The sequence below is a fragment of the Sciurus carolinensis genome, chromosome 4 (genome assembly GCF_902686445.1).
Source record: "Sciurus carolinensis chromosome 4, mSciCar1.2, whole genome shotgun sequence".
Lineage (NCBI taxonomy): Eukaryota > Metazoa > Chordata > Mammalia > Rodentia > Sciuridae > Sciurus > Sciurus carolinensis.
The window spans coordinates 85,355,213-85,381,456 of record NC_062216.1 but is presented as its reverse complement, the minus strand read 5'-3'; the positions used below and the strand labels follow the sequence as shown (position 1 = coordinate 85,381,456).

General features: G+C 33.2%; 1 protein-coding gene across 4 annotated transcripts in view; it reads right to left on the bottom strand.

Moving 5' to 3' along the window:
• The window catches only part of Pik3c2g (phosphatidylinositol-4-phosphate 3-kinase catalytic subunit type 2 gamma), a 367,859-nt gene that overhangs the window by 292,032 nt on the left and 49,583 nt on the right, over positions 1-26,244 (bottom strand). For all 4 annotated transcript variants that reach the window (XM_047549321.1, XM_047549319.1, XM_047549322.1 and 1 more), the window contains 2 exons: positions 25,270-25,384; positions 5,262-5,364 (listed from right to left, as the gene is read on the bottom strand). In XM_047549321.1, the coding sequence (XP_047405277.1) occupies positions 5,262-5,364; positions 25,270-25,384 (218 nt within the window). The remainder of the gene's footprint in view (positions 1-5,261; positions 5,365-25,269; positions 25,385-26,244) is intronic.

Here is a 26,244-nt window from a genome sequence, read left to right as displayed (position 1 = left end):
GATAAGAGTGTCAAAAGTAAAGGTGATGCTGGTGAGGTTTCAGGTAAGTGCGAGTATTGGAAATTGGATCAAAGGCTAAAAGTCATACCACGGCAATTAATTTGAATGCATTTTGATCATGCTCAGATAGTTTGTGGGAGGCTGAGATTAACGGTGGTAGACTACTTAACTAGCAGAGGAATTTCAAGGCAGCACAGTATTCAGGCAGTGGCATAGGTATTACTGTCTGCCTATAACTGGATTTATAGTAAGAATCAGAGAAAAGAGAAACATCAGAATGATTTGAAAATTTGAAGCTTGATCAGAGAAGGGGTAGATGTAAGTTTTGGAAAAGGACTGTGTGGTTATTGGCACCTATAAAAAGAAGGCAAGTGCTTTGTGCCAGCACAATAGGAAGGATGCCTCTAGGGCATCTCAGGAACCTGCAAGGCCACACTACCTATTTGTAGGTTCAGAGGTCTGGAAGAGTGAATTTATTTAAAAACTTTTATTCGAGGAAAGACCCCAGGGACAGGCAACTCTGTGAATCACTCAGAATCACTTCCCAGAGTGTTCAGAGCAAGGCACTCAGAGGCTGCCACAGCTAGGTTCAAGTGGGTTCAGGTACAGCTCATGCTGGCCCCAGAACTTGGCATTGTCCACATAATGTTGTTTTTGCAGGCATGAAGCTATGGGAGTGAATCCAAAGGTGTAGTGTAGACCCTGAAAGCAATGCCTGCTGAGGAAAGCTCCAGGTAGTATGCAAAAGGTATACCTGAGAGTATCCTTGTGGGTGAACAGAAGCGATGCTATAAGGGTGGGGTAGGCATGGCCTTGAAATCCCATATCCCACCACAGTTTGCCCTAGACATTGGACATGGAGATTTAGGATTTATGTTTGCCCTAGTGGGTTTTGGTTTTGCTTCATGACAAAACCTTTCTCTTCCCTGATTCCACACTTTTCAATGGTCATGGTACCCTATGCCCTGTCCCATCATTGTGTATTGGAAGTATGTTATTTGTGTTTTGATTTCTTACAGGGACTCACAGCTGAGTTTACTTTGAGTCTTGAAGACTTTGGACCAGAACTTCTGAGCAATGCTGGAACAATTAAGATTTTGAGGATTCCACAGATGGACTAAACGCCCTTTGCATTGTAAGATAGACATAAATCTTGGGAGCAGCAGCAGAATGCTACAGTTTGGATCTTTACTGTCCTCCAGAGACTCATGTATTAAAAGCTGTTTCCAGTGTCATGCAAAGTTGGGGAGCGGTGGAGCCTTTAAGAGGTGGGGCACAGTAGGAGGTCTTCAGTCACAGGAGGAATGCCCACAAAGGGGATTTTAAGGCCACAGTCTCTTCCTCACTTTTTTCTTTTTTTCTTTTGATTTCTGGTTCATGATAAGATGAGTGGCCTTGCTCTGCCTGCACTCTTACCATGATGTGCTGCCTTACCACCACAGACTCTAAAGCAACTGGGCTAATGGATCCGGACCAAAACCTCCAAAATTGTGAGACAAAACAGACTTTTTTACTTCGTAAGTTGACTGTCTCAGGAATTTTTTAAAAATTGTAACAGAAAGCTAACAAGTGATATTGTGATGCCCATGTCTCTCAATATTTTCCACAAGTTAAGTTTTTAGATGTTTAAATGCAAACTAGTTCTAATAAAGCTTTAACATTTTTGATAGTAATGACTGAAATATCATATTGTTTGTCACCTTAATTCTATGACATCAATAGCTAATACATATATAATCCTGCCAAGGTTAAGCACTGACCTAAGCTCTTTGTTTATACTTCTCAGTTGAGTTCCCATAATAACCATATTGGGAAAATACTATTATTATCTATATTTTTAGATAAAAATTAAGATGCAGAGTATTGAATAATTTTCCTACGAGTGAACATTTGAATTGGGCAATATGAAACAAGAATTACTTCTTGAAACAAGATGCCAAATAAATAAATTTAACTCCTCATTTCAAATGGTTAGAGGTAGGACTATGTGTTCCAGGATTTAGACATAAAAACAATCTTCACTGCCAATCCCTCATATTCATCTGTATCAGGTGCCCCTACATCTGCCTCTCAAGGTATAGATACATTTTCTTTTTAAATTTTCTTTTATTTTTTAATTTGTTCTAATTAGTTATATATGATGATACAATGGATTTTGACGAATTGTACACAAATGTAGCACGATTTTCTTTTATAGCACTTTGTTGAACTTCATTGTATATATATATTTTAATTGTCTATCTCTCTACCAGGATGTGAACACTACATTCTAAAGAAGGTAACAATATGTCTTGTCTATCTCTGTATCTCCAGTGTTTAGAATGATTTCTACCACGTGATGGGTGCTTAATTATCATTTGTTTGATGAAAAATGTTATCAAACTGTACTATATGTTTTCTAGGACATAATTCTGAATTTGAACTATGTTCACTAAACTTTTTTAGTGTATGAGACTAGTATTATATATAGCATGTAGAACACGTTTAACAAATACTTCTTAAATTAATTACACACACACTACTTATGAGCATTCCTCAAAGTGAAGTCTTAACGATTTTTATAAGATGTAATGTATTCTACTTTGGAATATGATTATGAAAAAAATTCTGAAAGAGTCAGGATTTGGAGAATGGAGACAAGGATTACCTTTCTCTTATCCTATGTAAAGGTTGTCATTGCTCTTTAATTTGAAATCAGGGCCAGCTCATTCTCCTGGATGATGAGATTTGGCTGATTTTGTCTACTAATCTACTCATGCATGTAGAGCCTAGTGCATAGCAATTACATACTGAATACTTATTAAATGAATGGAAAGTACACAAATACCTTTGCCTTCAGGCATATTATAAAATTTTAAATCACAGCTGCAGTCAGTTCTTGGAAAAACTGTGGATAAGAAAAGGCATGTATAATTTTTGTTCATAAGTTCTTATTTTAGCTAAGAGTTGGTGTTATTTATTATATGAAGTAGATGGTTACTAGTAAAGTTACCAAGAATAATAAGGAAGAAATATATGACTCAATGATCTCTCTGATTAAAATGACACATTAGAACAGGCCTTTTGGGTGACAGATACATATATATATCCCAAGATGACTACATGCTTGTTCCTGGTCATAATGACAATGGGGATGATGACAAGAAACCAAAGACACTGAATTGGATGACGGTGCAAGTTTCATGACAAACTACTTTTGCTCAAATCTCATTTCCTTGTTTACTAGCTATGAGACTTTAGAACCTTTTAATTCATTTCTTAACTTTTTAGCACTTTTAATTATATGATAGGAAAATTACAGTATTTATTACCTTTTTTTTTTAGCACTTGGGCTATTTTATCATTTTGAGCACCGAGAACCGTGCCTGGCACCTAATATATGCATAATATGGTTAGCTATTATTAAATACCTGTCATGCCCCAGACTTTGAGCTTTATGAACATGGCTGTGGAAAACTAAACAAAACAAATGAGAATATAAAATTACTGTGAAACTTATATACAATATCTTTGAGATTAGTGCGTAAATTCTAAATACAATTCCCTTATAAGTGGGTAGCGTAAGGTGTGGGCTCTGAAGACTCAGGGGCTGGCTCAAATCCAAACTCCTCTCCTTACCAATTCCGTGACTACAATCTTGGGAAAGTCGGGGCGGGGGGCTCCCTAGGATTCTGGTTCCTTATTTTCAATAGTGTTTGCCTCACAGAATTGTTAAGATTAAATGTGATAGAAATGCTAAGATTCTCAGACATAAAATATATGCTCCATATATATTTTGTCAGAGTAGTGAAATAATATGGATTTTAAAATAATCTTGATTTATATGAGACTAAAATGTCAGTGATTTGTAAATTACTACACCAATGAGATAAATTATTTTTAGCAACATACAAATTAGAATTATATATTTTCTTTTCTTCCTTCATGATGTGATGAAATATGATGATTTGTTTTTTCTGCAACACTGAGGGCAATTTAGAGAATTTTAAGTTTATTAATACTGGCGGTATGAGTTGCACTTCATAATGTTTCTTTGTGGAAATTTCAGATGCATAGCCCTGGAGCTGTCAACAGAGGCCAAGTGGAAAACCAGATCCAAAAGATATTTCTAAACAACTCTCTTTTGGCCTCATTATGTTATATTCCACATAGACATATTACGACCTAATGTACCACCTGACATTTTTTATGATGAAACACCTCATAATAGAAAAAAAGAATCATGCACTAGAAATCTGTTATCTGATGGAAATGACAGGGTGATAGAATTTTTGCTTAAAGCAGGTAATTGGAAGATTCTACAGATAAAAACTGCCAAAATATCAAAGTTCACTGTATACTGTGCAATTTGGGTTGGAAGTAACTTAAGACATCACACAGGGAGTAAAATTATCATCTAACTGCGTGGAATAGTGTCATTAAAGCACAGTAATCTCTTTCTAGGTAGTTTTATTATATAAAGTATAAATATTAATTTGCCCTGATTTAAGTTGTATAGCTATGGACATAAATAGTTTTCAAATGAAACAAGAGTTATGTTAGTATTCTGCCTTCAATAGTTTCTCCTGTACATTTCCTATTCCTTTTACTTCTCAGTGTATAGATGTAAGCTATAATTATGACTTGCCAAGTTATAAAATTTAGTAAGTTTCTCATCAATAATTTTTTTGAGACCAATTTATTTATTATGCTGAGGGTCTTAGTCAGCTTGAATTGCTATAACAAAATACTCCCATAGACTAGAAGGCTTAAATGACAGACATTTATTTCTTATAGTTCTGGAAGCCAGGAGTTTCAAGCTTGGGTGAAGTCCCCTTCCTGGGTTATAGAACACAGTCTTCTTCTGTGTCCTCGCAAAGCGAGAAGAAAAAGAAACAGAAAGTGAATCTCTCATCTCTTCTTATAAGGGCACTAATATCACAAGAACCCTTTTCTCATGACCTCATCTAAATCTAATTACTGCCCAAAGACCCAAACTCCTGATACTATACACATGAGAGGTAAGCCTTCAACACAGGAATCTGGGAGGAACACAAACATTCAGGTCCAAACACTAAGGATGCAGTAATGCATTCATGTTATTGTTTTGGTCTAAATTAACAGGCATGTAGATTAAAATTTTTATCACATTTCAATATCTATCTTCAAAATAATGTGTTAATTAAGTTATGTTTCCAAATTGGCAGCAGGCCATAAAGACAGGAACATTGCCCTTAAGCATATCAGTTTGCTAATGAATACCAATTCTAAGGAAGCCTTACCTTTCTCGATAACTTTCCTGGAACTTCCCTATTTTTCTGTAGCTGAAGTTGAATGATGGATTTATCTTTCTGAAATATTTTGTGGCTCCCCAAACAGTGATCACTGAAGAAGAAAAAAATGAACACCATCATATCCCTCCACAATACCCCCAAGTGTGTGTGTGTGTGTTTCCTCCTTCATTTCCTTTTATTTTTGGAACTTATTCTACTAAAATCTGGTAAGAGTAAACTGTGAATATGTGTGCATGTGTGTGTAACAACATATAGCAATTTTGAAAATGCATTTATAAATTAGAAAATGATTAGATACCTTTAGGGTGGTTACAGTAAGCTATAATAAAGAATAATTTACATAGCCAAAGTTACTTACTTACATAGCCATCTCAAAGCTGAGGGTAACATGCTTCTGGGGATTTTAAGTGATGCCACAGTATCAATATGTTGCATCATTGTATGAAGGGAGCAGAGTCAAATAATAGAAGTGTCATGGCTTTGGAGACACGTTGACTAGCTCTGTGACCTCATGCAGGTCAAGTAAACTAAAACTGTCTGAAATTCAACACTGTGCTCTTTGGATTTGATAAATTTATGTCTACATCAAAGGGTTGACAAGAAGATTAAGCAGAAAAAAATCCCTTCATATTTCAGAACTTCTAATGGCATAATTATACTTTCTTTTCCTCTGTTTTTTGTCCCTAAATATTTGCCAAGCCCAAATTATACGATAATCACAGCAAATGACTCTTTTGCAATGTACTATTTTATTTTTCTGTGAAATGAAGAGTTTTTTGCTGTGTAGTCTCCTTTATTTCTTTCAACTTTTACATCTCTGACTGAATTATTTAAAAAAGTATTATGTAAATTATTTTATTCAAAGTATCTTGGCTAAATATATGAAGAATTTCAGGAGGAAAAAATCCTCATATTAGAAATTTGGGACCCTTAAAGTGATAATTTACTAAATGTTTGGGACTATTATTCTTAACAATGTCACACAAATTACAGCATTACTCTTAATATCTACAAAGTTATCTTTAAATATTTAAGTTATTAATGTTAATTATATAAATTATTTTGACAATCGTTCTTAGTACCTAACTTCTGTATCATTATAGATTTATATTAAATATATTGTTTTTAGTGATATAGAGTTACACTGGTTAGCATAGTAGCTATTAGACATGTGACTACAGATCATTGCACTGAGGCTAGTCTGAATTAACATGTACTTTCAGGGTAAAACTCTCACTGAGTTTTCAAGATTCATCACAAAAAACAGTGTGAAACATTCCAAAAACTTCATTTCGTTTATGTATTGAAATAATATTTCAGGTTTATTGAGTTAAATAATATATAATATTAAATATATTGTGACTTGTTTCTTTTAATGATTTTTATTATGGCTAGTAGAAAATTTAAAACTAGTAGATAGCCCACATGATATTTTTATTGAGTTGTACTAAGCCCAAGAAAATTAAAATGAAGAGAGAAAAAAGCATTAAAGACTCGGTAGGAGGGTGGTATGTATAATTTAATGAGTAAATGGAAGAAAAAGATAGTTGTGTTTGAGAAGATGTGTTAGTCAGCTTTTTGATGCTGTGACCAAAATACCTGACAAGAACCACTTAAGGGAGGAAAGATTATTTTGTTTCATGGTTTCAGAGGTTTCAGTCCATGGTTGTCTGGCCCTATAGCTTTGGGCCTGCAGAGAGGGAGAATATCATGACAAAAGTGTGTGGCAGAGGAAAGCTGCTCAGCTTATGGCAGCCAGGAAGGAGAGAGAGAGAGAGAGAGAGAGAGAGAGAGAGAGAGAGAGCGCCTAAGGATAAGATGTGATCCCCAAAAACACATCTCTCCAACCATGACTCACCTACCTACTGTTTCTGCAACCTTTTAGTAGTCCATTCAAATTATCAGTCCACCAAATGGATTGGTATGACTTGGATGTGAGGTGTCACCCCAAAAGCTCCTGCGTTAATGCACGCATATTCAGAGGTAAAATGTTTTAATTATGAGAGCTGTGGCCTAATCAATCCATCCTAGTTCGAATGGACTGACTCTGTGGTACCCGAAGGCAGGTGGTATGTGGTGACAGGGATGGATCAGGGCATGCCCTGGAAAGATTCATCTTCCCTGCAATCCCTTCCCCTTACTCTCCTTGCTGCCTGGCTGCCCTGAGGTGGGCAGAAACTCCTCTGCCATGCCTTTCTGCCATGGTGTTCTACCTAATTTTGGGCCCAGAGCAGTGGAGTCAGTCAACCATGGAGAAAATCTGTGAAACCAGGAGCCAAAATATACTTTCCATCCTCTAAATTGTTCTTGTCAGGTATTTCAGTCACAGCAACAAAAAATTAACAAATGGATTAATCCACTGATGAGGTTAGATACCTCCTGATCCAATCATTTCCTTAAAGCCCCACCTTTGAACATCGTTTCACCGGGGACCAGGTTTTCAACACATGAGACTTTGGGCAATATTCTAGATCCAAAGCATAACAGGAATCTAGGTCTCAAAAAGGATAGTAGGAAAGGTTACAATATCAAGACAAAGAAATGCAAAGCTTGGAAGCATGGAAAGAAGGGTTTGAACACTAAGGATACAGGCCACATGTGGTATTATACACTTATGAAATGAACACTGGAATTATCTACTTCAGATTGTACACTCAGATTTCAAGTAAATGTGCTCCGTATGTTTTCTTTGATGATGTATAAAATTCAATTGTTCAATGAATGGAATCTATGATATATTACAAAGTTTAGGTTTTGACTTTTTCTTCATATTTACTAGCATATCAATATTTCTGTACATTCATTGTTCTTTCAACAAATATTGGATTCCAGCTCTGTTATTTACTATCTTAGGAACTGTTATAAGTATACTTGTCATTTAAGATGAACACTAAAAGGATGCTTATACATAATTGTTTCTATTTCCTATTCATAAACAACACATGCTATTTAAAAGTATTTCTATGGCAATATGTTATATAAAAAGAGATCAATAATCTTAACATAAAAAAAAAAAGATACACAAATACATTTGTCTTAGGGTCAAAAAAAATTCTAAATAATGTCCAATCTATAAATATTAATTCTCATCACCCTAGGCAATCCTTTTAAACACACATTTATGAACAGGCTTGTTTATTGGAATAAATACATAGCCTCATTTCATAGGATGATAGGATCAAATGTTCTTCATTTTATATGTAAGGGGTAGCCACAGAGATACATAGTGAAATATTAATGTCATATATAGAAAAAGACTTCTGACAGATCTTGAAGATTTTTTAAGGAAAATTAATTATGCAGTACTTTAGCACTTATTATAACTAAGTATAACTAGGTCAGAAATACAGGTAAGGGGTTGGGGATGTCAGTGGTAGACCTCCTGCCTGACATGCATGAGACACTGGGTTTGAGTCCCAGGAGAGAGAGAGAGAGAGAGAGAGAGAGAGAGAGAGAGAGAGAGAGAGAGAGAGAGAGAGAGAGAGAGAAAAGAAAATTAAAAAAGAGAAGGAAAAAAATGAATATAACAAAATAGTAATACTAGCATAGTACTTTACTATAGTACTTTACAGGGCATTTTTTGAGGTTATGTGTGTACACTTATATAGGCTTGTGCATATTCATTTGGCACTTGCCCTTTAAAATTTCTGTGATAGTACATCTATGGTGTCTTTTAATTCTAGTAAACTGGTTTTTGTAACAAAGAAAACAGTCCTATATTTTATGTTCAAAGTGGTATTTAGAGTTGACTCAGCACAGATTAAGATTAGTGGTATGTGGATTCTGATGTCAAAACCACTCAAGTTTATTGTTATTTTGCTTTCAGGGAAACAATGAATAGGAAAAGTTAAACTTCATTACTTGGAGAGACAGAAAGAAGTTGAATTCTAAAATTAGGACTTGTAGTTAGTAAAGATGGGTAATGCTCTTCAACAGAGACCATCTATGACATCAACAGTTATTAAGAAGGAACTGGACCAAGGGGTTCTAAATCTTCCCTTTCAAATGCCCCATTTTTCTTAAGCAGCCTATTAAAAGGCAATGATCAATCATGCTTCCTAAGTTAAATATGGTTATATTCCTCTTTACACAGAACATACATACATTTTTAATTTGAAATAAAATTAAATTGAATATATATGATTGAAAGAGGTTTTCTTAATCCAGAAGAAATGTTTTATAACAAGTCTCAAGTTTGCAATGACTTTTTTATGACTCTATGCAGTCAAAGCAATTAAGTAACAGCACAAAAATCTATATAAATGAAGTTAACTAAGACAGAGTCAATAAGAAAAATACAACAGAGAAGATGGAACTTTGTATCCTACAGAAAAATAAATCTTGAGCTCCAAGAAACTTTTTATGGATATGATATGCAAAATTTGTAATACAGCTACCAACTCAGAAGATTAGAAATAGAGATTTTATTCCATCTCAAGATTTCATTATCTTTCCTATAAGAGTTCCAGAGGAGAAATATTTCATAGCCTTTACCAATACAAAACATTTAAGAACTGAAAATAAAATGGTACATTTCAGCTTATTAAGATGATACTGGTTAATTTGAAATAATATTAAAAAGTAATTCAAAAGTTCTTTAGCTAAACCTTTTTTTTTAATCTAAGGAAATTAGAACACTAGGTTATTTAAACTTTAATTAATTCAAAATTTTGGAGCATATTTAATACTTATTAACTTTTAAAATAATGCTTTTAAGTAGCAGAAATAACTTGATAGCTGCAGCTTGACTATTATAGTTCTAGATATAATGATACTATACTATTACATTCAGGTCTGATTTGCCATCTTCTTGGAAAAATCCTACATCTTTGTTATTCCCTTTATCAAGTCTGTCCAGTAATGGTGTTTGCACAAGTTAGCTTTTTAGAAAACCTGGGTCTGCAATATGCTGTAATTCCTAAATTTGACTTATAATAATCAACTACCTTAATCTCTTACAAGCTTTTTCTTTGGAGTGCTGCTCTCAAAAGAAAAAAAATATACAAAGTATCCACATATAAGCATATTTGTTCTAGCACAGAGTTACTGAATGAGAGAATAAATTTAAATGGTGTTTTGTTGTTAGCTTTCTAGAAAACACAGTTAATTTTAAAATGTTAAGAAAAACACTTTGAAGGAGATCTAAAATTTTAAAGTACACCTCTTAATCAGTGACTGATTATCAGACTATACTTTCTGAACTGTGTTTGAAAGCCCAAAGTTATGCCAGTTTCCTTTCTATCTCCCATAAGATCCAGTGATTTTATAAGTGGAGGAGTATTCAAAGTAAGTCCAAAAGCTTACAGCAAAATAGATTATAATTGGAAGCCTTAGGTTGACCTAAATGTGGAAAAATTGTCAAGTTTTTCAAATTTGCTAAATGAAATTTTTAACTTCATTGGAGACCCCCCCACCAGGGCCCTCAGGAATACATACAATGAGTATAATCTCTTATCATAAACTGTACATACTTAGTTTTTTCTTCGCTGGTAATTAATAGTTTGATTTTTACTTTAAGCACAAGGAAATTCCAATACATAACCAAATATTTAATGATCAAATAGATACAAATCATCACAAGATTAACTGAAACTATATTTAAATAATGAAAGTTTTTCTAAAGATTCATTTAACATTTTAATTAATGGTATTTAACTTTGGATAGTACTTTCTTATGCTAGTAAAAGTAATATAGTCAGGTGACTTGTGCCTATAATCCCGGTAAGGAAGAGACAGGAAGATCATAGAAGATCCAGGTCAGTCTCAGCAATTCAGTGAGGCCCTTTGCAACTTTGTGAGACACTATCTCAAAAAAAAAAAAAAAAAAAAAAAAAAAAAGAAGAAAGAAAGAAAAAAGAAAAGAAAAAAAAGTGCTTAAAAAGGGCTGAGGTTGTAGCCCAATGTTAAAGCACCTCTGGGTTCAATCCCCAGTATCAAAAGAAAAACGTAATAAAGGAGAAAGAAATTCTCAGGTAGATAACCTAGATTGATATAATCACTCCCAGTGATGAATAAAGAAGTAAATACTGCCTTCTTGCTTCTTAATTTAAATTTAAGAATGTATGATTATTTTAAAGTGAAATTTTTAGTTATTGTAAGATTTTCTTTTTTCCTTTTTTACTGGAGGAGTTACTGGGGATTGAACCCAGGGATACTCTACTACTGAGCAACATCTTCAGTCTTTTTGTATTTTATTTTGGATCAGGGTCTCGCTAATTTGCTGAGGTTGGCCTCAAATTTGTGATCCTCCTACTTAAGCCTCCTGAGTTGCTGGAATTACAGGCATGTGAAACCATTCCTGGACTCTTCTTTTTTTAAATATTGTTTTCAGAACTCTGAGGTTTAACATTCCTTGGCAACACTTAAATAATAAAGGGAGTCTTGTTTTGTTTGAATCGGGCATATAAAATCGGGCCACTGTAAGCAAATAAAGGTCCAAGCAGTTTTCAAGAAAGAATATTTGGTTTCTCCTTAGAAGGCATTTATGGTTAACTACTGATAATGCAGTCATGGTTTATTTAGCTAAAGCTTTTAAATAGAGCACATTTTATTGTTTCACACAGCAGTTGATCAGGAGAATTATTTTTAAATTGAATTATAAAGTAAGGCTTATAGAAGGTTTTTGAGAGATGAAATTACTTAAATCATATAGACTAGGGGTGAAAAATAGAGAAACCTGTATTCCTAATAGACATTGGGCAAGAGAAAAAGTGATAAAACTATGAGATTGTGTTATAGGTAATCCATTACAAATATCTTTATGAAGAAAGAGAAAGGACTTATGTGAGATGGCTACAAGTCTATGCCAACTTACAACTATTGTTACCCCCTGGAAGAAAGGCAGATGCAGGAATACTCCAGAGAACAGTCATCAACCTCCAGTCCTCCTCGATTGTGCTGCAACTGAGGGGAAAGAAAATGCAGCACCCCTGTCTCAAGCCTGACCCTGGACAAGCCTGGTGGGGGTCAGTCTTTTGAAATAGATCATGAGAAATGGGATTAGCAACGATACCCTTCCCCATGGTAACTAAATTGGGGCTAAAGAACAATAAAAGATTTTAATATTTTTTGAAAGAACTAGATGATTTCTATTCTTCTATTATTTCTTGAATTTGTTGTTTTCTTTTTCTGTGATGCTGGGGATGGAACCCAGGACCTCATGCATACTAAGCATGAACTACAGACCCTGTCTTCTCTATTCTGGTTCTGATTTACTTGTTCCATATTCTGTACTTCATACTAAAAAAAAAAAAAAATATTATGCTTCCATGAGCCTATAAAAAATTGATGTTTTCTGTTCTAATCTTGAGTTTACTCTCTGCCCATATAGTGTATTATTTAAAATTCTATTTATGAAGCATTTTCTGAGGAGAATATTGACAGTTAATGAGACCATATTTGATATATTTGAACTACCTGGTAAATATACCGTGATTTCAAGGTGGAATAAGTCAGATATTTTGTCATTTTTGAAGATAGTTGCAGGTAGATAATGTTAAAGTGAGTGCCTGGTATTTATAGATTTTGTAGATATATTTAATAGGAAGAGGCAGAGCAAGAACCATGGTGGGGAGGGCAGGAAAAGAGAAAACAGACAATGAGAGTGTTATGGATATGTTAATTAGGAGAAAATGTTTGTGATACTACATTAAGATGAGTGTTCAATGGGTTACAAAAATATAGTTGATATATGAAAAAAGGAATTTTGACTTGCCAGGTACACTATCTTTATTTTGTAGTAAGTACGAGGTGTAAACATCTTAATTACTTTGTTGATTGGATTCAATTTTTATATGACACTCTATTCTGGAAAAGTGGATAAATATTTTTCTTTAGAGAGTATAAATTCTAATGTCCTCTACATCTTTGGCTTTTAATCTTTTCCTACTTTAAAATGTGAGTTGTGGCCCAGCAGCATAGACTTCACCCAAAAGCTTGTTGGAAATGCCGATTCTGAGGCCACTCCAGAACAAATGAGTCAGGGCAACATAAGATCCTCAGGTGACTCGAACGACACAGTGAAGTCTGAGACGCTTGCATTAGTGTATTGGTATAAATGTAAATATGTGAGTAATTTGTATATGCACACATACATGTACATATAGTCATGTTTATTTACATGTTCCTCTTTGCCAGAATTTTATATACTGCCCTAATAATCTTGGTAAAGAAAGGACAATTCAATAAAATTCCAAAATAGGACTTCAGAAATACAAAATAGAGGATCACAAATATGCCATTAGCAAAGCTGTGTAAAAAAGCATCCTGAGGATTGGCATTTCAGTTGTTATGACAAAGGACCTTATCTATGATAGGGTTCAGGACACACTATTCCAAAATACAGAGCCCTAGCCCTTGAAGAAACAGCAGCAGAATAAGGTTACTCTCATCTCCCCCTTGCTCTGCTTCCAGGAAACGTTCACAAAATCATCATTCCAGAGGCACGCACCCTACACCCCGAGGAAAGGAATATCCTTATTCTCAAGACAGAGACGCTAGGCAGAATCTGAACAGGGCTCCTTTGCTCACTTCCCATTCTCATCCTGAAATCCCACTCTCTGTTCACTCACACTTCCAGTGGCTGTCCCACCTTCATTATATTTAAGCATAAAAACACTTAGTTCTCCATGTTTCTTTGCATCTTCATTTCCGAAGGATCCAGTGTGAAATAAATCTATATACTTGTTTTCTTATTAATCTGTCTTTTGCTATAAGTACCCAGCCATGAATCTAGCAATGCATAAGAAAAGAAATATTTTCTCTCCTACAGCTACATTCTCCAAATTTGGTTGGTTCAACAAGTACTTATTGTGACTATTTTAATAGACAGATATACTATCTAGAAGAAATCAAATAGTTTAAATTTTAAGAATTTACCATTTAATCCAGAATAGATAAGAATCAAATGAATATCAATGAAAATATATGTGTTTAATAACCAGAAAGGTAATACTGCTTTTAGGATATTGGATTTCTGATGAACTCATGAAAGCTTAAGGAAATAGAAGGGAGAAGAGAGTAATAACAGTAAAAAATAGCACTGTCCACTTCACTGATTAAAAGCATCTTAGGGCTAGAATATTCACATGTTAACAGCATTCATTCCAAGGAAAACATTATTATTCCCATTATTCCAAGGAAAACATTATTATTCCCATTTTACAGGTGGGAAAGTGAGAGATAAATTATCTTTAATATCTGCTTCTGCAGATGCTGATACTTGAAAAAGGTGCTGAAAACTTAGGGTGGAGAAAGGATAGCCTTTTAAACAAATGTACTAAAGAAACTGGATATCTATATATAGATGAATGAAACTAGATCCCTATCTTTCACCCTGCACGAAAGTCAACTCAAAGTGGATTAAAGATCTAGGAATTATATGAGGAACTTTGCAACTGCTAGAAGAAAACTTAGGGTCAAAACTCTAACAAGCCAGCATAGGAACCAACTTCCTTAAAAAGTACAAGAAATAAAATCCAAAACCAGTAAGTGGGAGAGCAATCAAATTAAAAAGCTGCACAGCAAAGGCAATGATTAAGATCATGAAGAGAGAGCCTAAAAAACGGGACTGAAAAATTGCTAACTATTTCTCCATCATGGAATAAATATCCAGAATATATAAAGGACTCAAAAAATTAACACTTAAAGCAACCCACCACAAATAATCAAGTCAATAAATGGAAAAAGTTACTAAACAGATATTTCTCAAAAGAAGAAATGCAAATGATCAACAAATATATGAAAAAATGTTCCACATCCCTATTAATGAGGGAAATGCAAATCAAAACAACATTGGGATTTCTTTTCACTCCACTTAGGCAATTAACAAAAATACAAATATTGATAAATGTTGCCAATCATGTGGGGAAAACGTATGCTCGTGCATTATTGGTGGTACTGACCAATATAGTACAACCACTTTGGAAAGCAGTATGGAGATTTCTCAAAAGACTAGCAATGGAATCACCATATGACTCAGATATCTCACTCCTTGGTATTTATCCAAAAGAACTAAAGCCAGCATACAATAGCAAAAGAATCACTTTAATGTTTATAGCAGCACAATTTATAATAATCAAGATATAGAACCAGGCCAGGTGCCCATCTACAGATGAGTGGATTAAAAAAATGTTGTATCTATACATAGTGTTTTACTCAGCTGTAAGTGGAAGGAACAGGAGAAAATCATGCTAAGTGAAATAAGCTCAGAAATTCAAGGGTCAAATGCTTTCTTACATATGCCGAAGCAGGACATAATTAGAAAATAAAGAGGAGGGGAACCTCATGAAAATAGAAGAGAGGTCAGTGGAGTAGAGGAAAGGAATAGAAGGGAAGAAGAAAGGGTGGGAAAAGGGAAGAGCTGCAGAATGAAATCAACCAAATTATGCTATATACTCATACAAATAAAACACAGTGAATTCCACCTTTATGTATATCTAGAGTGAACCTATTAAAAATAAATAAATAAATAGAAGGAAGACCAGAAGAGTAGAGGAAGGCAAATGGGGAGAGAAGAGGGGAATGAAAAAGGAAGTACCAGAGGTTAAAAGATAGGAAATTATATTCCATGCGGGTGTGATTATGTCAAAATGAACTTGACTGTATGTAGAGCTATAATGAATTAATACAAACTTTTTTTTAAAAAATCATCTTTTTAGAATGAAATTATATTCATAATATCTAATTTCATATTTGGCATAGAGAATATTTTGTTATAAATATCCATGTCTTCATACAGGTAGATGTGTGCATTGAAGAGGATGGAAGAGTTTATAACAAAGTAATAATGACTCCCTAACCTATGCCAATTTTCCTAAAATCTGATTTAGTTTCTCAACATCCCTTCAGCATTCAGATACTTAATGCTTCTCAAACTTGACTAATTGTCATGCATCCTTGAAAGATCTATTTCTTTCAGATCTATATTTTTGTCATTGAACTCCCTTGAACCTGGTCTTCCTTCATCTTCTGTCTGTCTCTCACATAATCCCTCGTTTTCACTCACCAAGTTCTGTTAATTCCACCATGTTAATATCCCTGAATTTCACTCCTCCTGTGAGGTCTCCTGCAGCTTCTTCATATCTGCCCTGTCAGTCTCTCACATGTTCAGGAAGGGTCTCCAAACTTTATTTCTAATTCCACTAAAGCCTCTGTTATTATTTGCATTGTCATTTGCTTTTCCCCAGTACAAATGATTTATTTCTTTAACTTACTAATAACAAAGTCATGCTTATTGTGCAAATGCCATGAATAAATATAAACTCTATTGTGGTTATTTTCAAGGTGTGATGATTAACATTTTAGTGCATAGGGCTTCATTTTCTTCTAAATAAAGATGTATCTTTTCAAAATTGGTATCCTAAAAGGTGGTTTTAAAAAGTATTTATTTAATTTTATTAATTTTATTAATTTCATAAACTCCAATGGAATGTTTTATATTAACACATGATACTATATTTTAAAAGTACCTCATAAATTCTATGCTTTATTTTCATTAAATTATGTTTCATGATTTATGTTCCGGAATTTTAGTGTATTTTTTAAGTGTTAGACTTTTCCCCGTTTTTTTTTTTTTTTTTACCTTTTGATATTATGCTATATATCTGAGTCTTTTTGTGTAGTTATGATTTTTTAGAAATATTTTTGAAGCCAAATCGCTGACATAGCAATTATAGACATTACAAAGTCTTTTGACACATTTGACAAAATTCTTTTAGCAAGTGCTGTGTCAATTTACATTTCCAACAGCTGTTTAAGTTATGTACATTTTTCCACTAAATTTCATCGTAAGTATTTTAACAATTTGATAGGCAAAAATGATATCTCATTGTTTCAACTGCTTGTTTGTTATTAGTTAGGCTAAACTCTTTAAATATTTCTTGTTTATTTGAACTGTGATTCACACATTCTTGAGAGAACCTGTTTAATCTGTTCAAAATCATTTTTAAAAAACAAATTATAAGTGCATTTTATATATTCTATGACTATCTAGATCTTATCACATATTACTTTTTATTTCCTCTATCTTTTAAATACAGGTTCACCACTGACTTTTCTTTGTGCCACTTCCTTATTCTTACCCTTAATCTTTTCTCACCTCTGATCTGAAGTTTATTGGCATATAATATTAATTTACACTCACATTAGCACTGTAAAATCTGGATGACAAGGAAGAGCAAGGATTATGTATAGATCTTGTATAACCAGTTATCAACCAAATATTTTACATGCACAGTGTTCAATAGGTTTGGAATTAGACTGTTATGGTCCCTGTACTCTATCCTTGTTGACCCCTGCAAGACTGCATACCTTCTCACCCAGCACTCTAGCCTCAAGGACTATTGCATTTCTTTGTCCTACTGAAGTACTTTTTCAGTAACTTTTTGAAGTTAAAAGCCAGGCCTATGCAGGCAGTCAAACCCTAGATTGAATTCAGGCTTTACTCAACCTCCTAGTTGTGACCTTGAACCAAGTCTGAGATTTCCCATCAGTAAAACAGGTGGCAATTTAGTATCTATCTCTTGTAAGTGTTAATGAAACTTTGCTTACTCAATATGAAGCAAGCAAATGATTTGTACTTAATAAGTGGCAATTACTATTATTCTGTTTTTAAATTGTTTTACTTTTTGTTTTTTTTTTTATTAGAGCATGGTAATTATATGTAATATTTGGGTTAATTTTGACAAAATCATAAATGCAAGGAATCTGATTTCAACCCCCATGCCTGGCTTTTCCTCCCCTCCTCCCTCCCTCTTTTCTCCTTTCTCACTCTATTGATATTCCTTTCATTCCTTTATTTTTGATTGGTACTTGCTATATATACACAAGGTGAAATTCCCTTTGACACCTTTATACGTGAATTTAACACATATAAGTGATTTTGTTAAATTGATTCCATATTTCTTCACCTTTTCCTTCCAATTTCCCTCATTCTCCTTCTTCTTCTGTTCCACTGAACTTCCCTATGTCATTCTGATCTGATTGTTGTCCCCTCTTTCTTTCCTTTATTTTGCTCTAACTTTCGCCTGTGAGAGAAAACACTTGACCCTGACTTTATGAGCCTGGCTTATTTCACTTAGCAAGATTTTCTCTGGTTCCATCCATTTAATAGCAAATGACATTATTTCATTCTTCTTTACAGCTGAGTAAAACTTCTTTTGTATATATACCACATTTTCTTGATCCATTTATCTATCAGTAGGCGTCTGGGTTGATTAAATGATTTGGCTATTGTGAACTGTGCTGCTAGAAACACTGAAGTGGCTATATTACTCCAGTGTGCTGACTTTAGATATTTTGGATAAATATGAAGGAGTGGGATAGCTGGGTCACATGGTGGTTCCATTCCTAATATTTTAAGGAATCACTGTTTTCCAGAATGGTTGTACTATTGTGCAGTCCCACCAACAATGTATGAGTAATTTTTCCCCATATCCTCTCCAGCACTTATTATTGGTTATATTCTTGATAATTGTCATTCTAATTGGGAGCAAGATAAAATCTTAGTGTAGTTTGATTTGCATTTCCCTGACTGCTGGAGATGCTGAACACTTTTTTCATATATTTGTTGGCAACTTGTGTTTTTTCTTCTCAGAAATTTGTTTAGTTCTTTTGTCTATTTTTTGATTGGGTTATTTGTTTGGTTGGCATTGAGTTTTTTGAGTTCTTTATATATTCTGATGTTAATCCCCTGTCAGAGGAGTAGCTGCCAAAGATTTTCTCCCATTCTGTAGACCTTCTCTTCACTCTCTTAATTATTTGCTTTGCTGTGCAGAAGCTTTTTAATTTTTTTCCTTTGAGTAAATTTTATTTTCTAGAATAATCTTTCTGGGCATTTCGCTCTTGTCTATTTAACAGAATAATGGAAGTCTGGTTAGGTCCATTCAATATAATATAAGCAACTTACAGGGAACATTTTCTGTTTTCCATTTTCTAAATGCAGTCTGTTCCAGTGAGAAAGTTCAAACACTTTTTGAGTAACCGCTTTTAGAGGTAAATTTGCTAGAATAGGTTGTTGTTGCAGTTCTGTAGACTTTTAGCCTTACATCCAAAGTTTAAACCTTCATGTAGTGTGGTTGAAAAAGATCTTTATAATGCCTCACTAGGATAAAAAAGTGCTTGAATATTGAAGGAAATTTTTCTATGCAACCTCTACCTACACCCCTTCTCTCTCATTCCTCTCCCTCCTTTTCTCCTTTTTCCTCATCCCTCTTTATTACAGAGTTAGTTTTGAAACTTATTTATAAGAATCAAGGAGCAAACAAATTGGCTAAAATAAATAGAAATGTTGGAAGTTACAGATGAATAAGAAGAGATAGGCTATATTGAAGAAGAAATTTCATGAAGAATGCAGGTCTCTGGCATCAGGTGTTGGACGGGCTTTCTAGAGGAAGGATAGGTAAGGGCTTTCTCTATCCAATGCTAACTCATTAACTCCATTCAGAAGATATGTGTTGAATGTCTCTCTCTCTCTCTTTTTTTAAGAATCAAGAACAAAGCAAAATTCTAGGGAAATGGTGATAATAAGTGAGGCCCGGTTCCTGTCCTCATGGAGATTGCAGGTGCAACTATATCCAGTCGTGTTTTTCCTATCAGCAACCATTGGGGTTGGCCTGCTCAATCTTTGGGCACTAGACTTGCACGTGCTAATATGGCCTCTCCTGCCCTAGTTCCATCTCTTCATTTTCCAGAGAAGCTTTTTAATTTGATGGCATTCCACTTAGTGATTCTTGGTTTTATTTCTTGATCTTTAGGGGTCTTGTTGAGGAAGTCAGTGCTTGCACCTATATGATGGAGCATTGACCCTGTTTTTTTTTTTTTTTTTTTTTTTCTTTCCTTTAGTAGTTTCAAGGTTTCTGATTTAATTCCTAAGTCTTTGGTTTATTTTGATTTAACTTTTGTGCATGATAAGAGATATTGATCTAATTTCATTCTTCTGTATATGACTATCCAGTGTTCCCAGCACCATTTATTGAAAAAGACCATCTTTTCTCCAACATATATTTTTAGCACCTTGATTAAGTAGCAGATAGATTGTCTCTGTGTCTTCTGTTCTGCTCCATTGGTCTTCATGTCTGTTTTGATGCCAATATCATGCTTTTTTTTTTCTTTTTTCTTTTCTTTTCTTTTCTTTTTTTTTTTTTAATAATGTAGGTTTGTAGTATAATTTGAAATCAGGTATTGTGATGCTTCTTACATCACTTTTCTTGTTCAGAATTGCTTTCTTATTCTTCCAAATGAATTTAAGAGCATTTAAGAGCATTTTTTTCTAGTTCTTTGAAGAATGTCCTTGGTGTTTTCATAGGGATTGCACTGATTGTGCCTACTGCTTTTGATAGTATGGCCATTTTGACAATATTAATTCTGCCTATCCAAGAACTTTGGAGATCTTTCCATCTTCTGGGGTTCTCTTCAATTTCTTTCTTCAGTGTTGTGTAGTTTCCATTGTACAGATCTTTCACATCCTTGGTTAGATTAATTTCCGAGTATCTTATTTTATTTTATTTTTTGAGGTTATTGTGAAGGGAATGGATTTCCTGATTTCTTTTTCAGCTAAATCAGTACTGGAGCATTGAAATGTTTTTGATTTATGAATATTGATCATGTCCTGTTATGTTACTGAATTCATTTATAAGATCTAGCAGTCTTCTAGTGGAAATTTTTGAGTATTTTAGGTATTGAATCATGTCATCAGTAAACAGTGATAGTTTGATTTCTTGTTTTCCAATTTGTATACCTTTAATTTTCTTCTCTTCCCTGATTGCTCTGACTTGAGTTTCAAGACTTATATTGAACAGGAGTGGTGAGAGTGAACATCCTTTCAGTTTTTCTCTGTTCAGTATGATGTTGACTTTGGGTTTTTCTTATACAGCCTTTGTAGTATTGAGTTAAGTTCCTCCTTTCCTTAGTTTCTCCAGTGTTTTTAACATGAATCATTGCTTTATTTTATCAAAGACATTTTCTCTATTGAGATGATCATATTATTCTTGTTCTTAATTCTATTTAAATGGTGAATTACATTTATTGATTTGCATATGTTGAACCAAACCGACATCCCTGGGTTGAAGCTCACTTGATCATCATGTATTATTTCCTTAAAATGTTTTTTAATGTGGGATGTCAATATTTTTTCCTGAGGATTTTTGCGTCTACATTCATCAGGGATATTAGTCTGTGTAGTTTTCTTTCCTAGATGGGTCTTGGCCTGGTTTTGGTATCAGGTTTATACTGGGTTCATAGAACGTATTTGGGAGTGTTTATTCACTTTCAATTGAAATAATTTGAGGGACTGGTGTTAACATTCTTCTTTAAACGTTTGGTAGAACTCAAACAATTGACAATTCATTTGGTCCTGAGTTATTCTTCGTTGGTAGACTTAAAAACTGTTTCCATTTCATTACTTGCTATTGGTCTGTTTTCTATTTCTTCCTGGTTCAATTTGGGCAGTTCATACACATCTAGAAATCTGCCAGTATCTTCTAAATTTTGCAGTTTATTGGAGTATAAATTTTCAAAATAGTTTCTAATTATCCTCTAGATTTCTGAAGTGTCTGTGGTGAGATCTCCTTTTTCATCTATAATGTTAATTTGAGTCTTTTCTCTCTTTATTTTGGTTAGTTTGACATAGGGTTTAACAATCTCATTTATCCTTTTGAAGAACCAGTTGTTTGTTGCATTGATCATGTGTTTTTTAAATTCTCAATTTCATTAATTTTGACTCTGATCACTATTATTTTGTAATTTTTTTACTGGTTTTGGAATTTGTTGTTCTTTTTCTAAGGTTTTGAGTTGGAGCATAAGCTTACTTATCTAGGATCTCTGCATTTTATTTTAATGTAGACACTCAATACTATAAATTTTTCTCTGCTTTCATACTATCCCAGAGATTTTGATATGTTGTACCCCTGTTTTCAATTGTTTCAGATCATTTGTTTATTTGTTCTCTCATTTCTTCCATGATTCATTCTTTATTCAAAATAGTATTGTTCAACCTCCATGTGATTATAAGGTTTCTATTATCTTTCTTGCTGTTGATTTCTAGTTTAATTCCTTTACAGTCCACTAGGATGCATGGTATTGTATTTATTTTATTTTATTTATTTATTTGTATTTGCTAAGATTCATTACCTAAAATATGATCTCCTTTGGAAAAAGTTCCATGAGCTGCTGAGAAGAAGGTATATTCAGCTGTTTTAGGGTGAAATATTATGTGTATGTCTAATAGGTCCATTTGATTTACAGTATTATTTAGGTGGCTATATATTTATTGATTTTATGCTTCGATGACATATTATTGATAAGGGTGTGTTGAAATCACCCAGTATAATTGTATTGTGTCTTTCTGGGATTTAATGTCAAGGAGAATTTTTTAAAATATAACTGGGTATGACATTTGGGGCATATATATTTACTATTATATTATTATATCTTCTGGTTGGAATATTACCATTACCAGGATGTAAAGTCCTTCTTTGTCCAGTTTTGATTAATTTTGGCTTGAAATCAGCTTTATTAGATATGAGAATAGCTACTGTGGCTTGTTTATGGACTCCATTTGTATATAGCATTTTTTTCCATCCTTTTACCTTCAGCCACATCTTTGCCTATGAGATGAGTCTCTTGAAAACAGCATATAATTGGATCCTGCTTTTATCCATTCTGTCAATCCATGTTTTTTAATTAGTGAATTGAGACCGTTTATAGTTAGTGTTATTATAGAGATGTGTTTGTGCTATGCTGCCATTTTGATTTTTTGTTATATTTAATTCTATCTTAAATCTCATTTAGCTGATTAGTCTTCTATTGATCTTAATTTATTTGAGAGTTTGGGAATTTATGTTTGGGCTCCTCTGTGAGCAATTTATCTTTGAGTATTCTTTGTAGTGCTGGCTTGGTTATCATGTATTCTTTTAGCTTATACTTGCAGTATTATTATTATTATTATATTAACTTAGCCTTTTGAATACTCCAGATGAAATTTAGTATAAATTTTAGATTGCATAATTATTATTGATTGAATTATTGATACATTGCACATTATTTGTGTTCCCTCTACAGAAATTTATCACAGAGGGATTTCCAAGTCTTTAAGGATATACTAATTAAACAAATCATGCATCTATAGATGGAAAAATAAAATCTGAATGAATAATATATATTCCTTTAAATGTTAGAAAGAACAGTAATAGTATTCTGCTTATTAAAATAGGTTATATCAATATGGATAGGCTATTACTCTTAAACAGTGAGTAAACCCCTGATATGTACAAATTCTTTTATCCCTTTAGGGAATTATTGACTATAATTAAACCATACTAATATTTGGATACTTTATCTTAATAAAATCCAACTAAATAAAATTTTAATAGAATGAAAAATATGAAAACATTTTGAAAATTATATTGCATTTACAGAAAATCATATTAATAAGAAACTAGAGTAAGATGATCATTAAAACATTTTTGTGCATCAGTGATTGAGATCTAAGGATAATTAACTTATTTGAAACAGTTCTGAAACCAAGGTCCATTGTAAAATTTCTTCATTCTTTCCAAGTTTTTTTCTGGTTTCTGGATATTTCTCACTGTTTAAACTTAGTGCAAATAATTGATAATGTTTCTTTTTTGGATTTAATATTTTGGTATTAACCAAAGTACAGGGGTACATTTGGAAATGTACAGCAATTCAAAAGATGAGTTTTAGTGAGTAGTGAGTATAATATTAAATTTTGTGAAGTACATTTCCTATGCTCATTGGATATACTGTCAAAAATCATTGGGGAAAGTTAGTAGTCTAGTCACTGAGTATGTTAATTAGTGAATTAAATAGACAAAAAAAGAAGGTGATATTCATTGGCTTCATGCAACAAAACATCTGTGATTTCATACTTGTTTTTATTATTATTTGCTATAATTGGTAACACAAAAAGGGAAAAGGTCATTGCAAATCATTTGTACTTCATGTTACAAAATAGAAAACTAGATTTTCTGTTAAGAATAACATCATCTTCTCCAAATTATCCTTAAGATATTTCAAGCACGTTCATATTAGAATAATGGCAGTAACAATATTCCAGAATCCCCAAAGAAATACATTTTTATTTCTCTGAGATTATTTTAATCTTCAGATACTTATAGAAATGCAAAAGAGAAATATATATGGCAATACTCTCTACTGAACATTTTAATCTTTAATACTTTGATCTTTAGAATAACTATGCAATGTCAGCAGGCAAATGTTTCTTTTCTTAAAACTATTTTATGTTTTCAAGACTGGTCTCTAAGGAATTTCAGGCAAATGGATTTGTGGTAAAGTAGAAGGTGAGTTTTCTATCAAATAAATATTTGAAGAGAATATCTGATAAGAAATGACTTCTCTAATTGTTTAATAAATCACTTAAGTAAAGAAATGGAAGATATTTTAAAACTATAATAGAAATATTATAATGCTCATTTTTAAATCTCCTGTGATTTTTTAAAAACAGTATTTTATTAACATGCTAGCATTATTGCAAATCAAAAAATTGTTTCAGAAAAATTTATTTTCTTAAGTGTGATCCAACCTAATAGCTTTATTAAAGGTAGGTTGACAAACTTGTCCTGGTTTGCCTAGGTCTATTTTGGATTCAAAACTAAAATTCCCATATTCTGGGAATCACTTCAATCCTGGGCAAATAGATGATTGTATGCACTGGCCAAGCTCACTTAAATAACTGTTACCATAACTACGCATAATGCAAAAATAAGACCAAGAAGAAGACTAGCAATATGATTTATAATATTGATTTAATTATGTCAGGTACAAGAATATTAGGAGATGGGGACATAGCTCATGGTAGAGCACTTTCCTAGGATGCCTGAGGTCCTGGATTCAATCTCTAGCACCCCCTTCCCCAAAATAGCATAATGTTAGTACAAAATCTGTTTTAAAAAATAAGAACATTGCTACCTAACACTTACAGGTTATAACAATGATCAAAATTTAATAAGATACTTACAGCTGTAAAAATTCTTCAGAACCACATATGCTCAGAAGATGGTCTTTGGGGAAGAGCTGGTCATTGGCGCATAAATGTAGAATTTCTTCAATTAGGTCTTTGACAAGATAATTAGCTAAAAACAAAAGGTTAATAATAAGTCATTAAGAGCTTCTCACATGCTGACTGGGAAAGGTTTTGAGCACGAAAATTGGCAAACACCTTATAAAATATTTTAACTGTCTAGCTCCATCAAGAGGAATTAAAATGAGATGCATCTCATTTATTAGTGAGGTTAGATTTAGAGATATATTTGGAAATGTTTGAAATTCTTTTAATCAGTTTTGTTTTCATAACAAAGTTAGATATTATGTTCCTCATGTTAAAACCCTTGGTACATTGTAGCTTTGCATAAAAGATGTTCTAAAGTTATTATAAAACAGTTCTAGAACAATTAACATGTGCTTATAAATTTCTGATGTAAGACCCATAATACACATTCATTAATTCTCAACTAATATGCCTGGATAAGTTATTTCACCTTTTGACCCAGTTTCTTTATCTGTTGACAAAGATTTATAAAATCATGGTTTATTTCCTTCAGGAATCTGATGTAAGTCTAACAAAAAAAAGTCAGACAAATGTGGGCATTATATTTAAAAGTGTTAAACCTATGTTTCAATTGTGGTCTTATCATCTAGGCCAATGGAAGCAATCGCAGTGGACTTTCTGATGATTCGTAGCCAGTAAGAATTGTAGAGCATCCTATAGATGGTCAATTGCATTTGTCAGAGTTGAGATTTGGTCACAATTATTTGTTCTCTTTGCTGTGACTTCTTTTCCTACCATGTCTTTTGTTTTTTGGGAGAGGATTTTGGCTCGAATTGGCTAACAAAATGTAGTGCAAGAATTATTACTGCCAAAAAGATAAAGAAAGTATATCATTCTGGATTTAAAGTATAGCTTTTATGTTAGGTCAAGATGTCATCAAAGAAA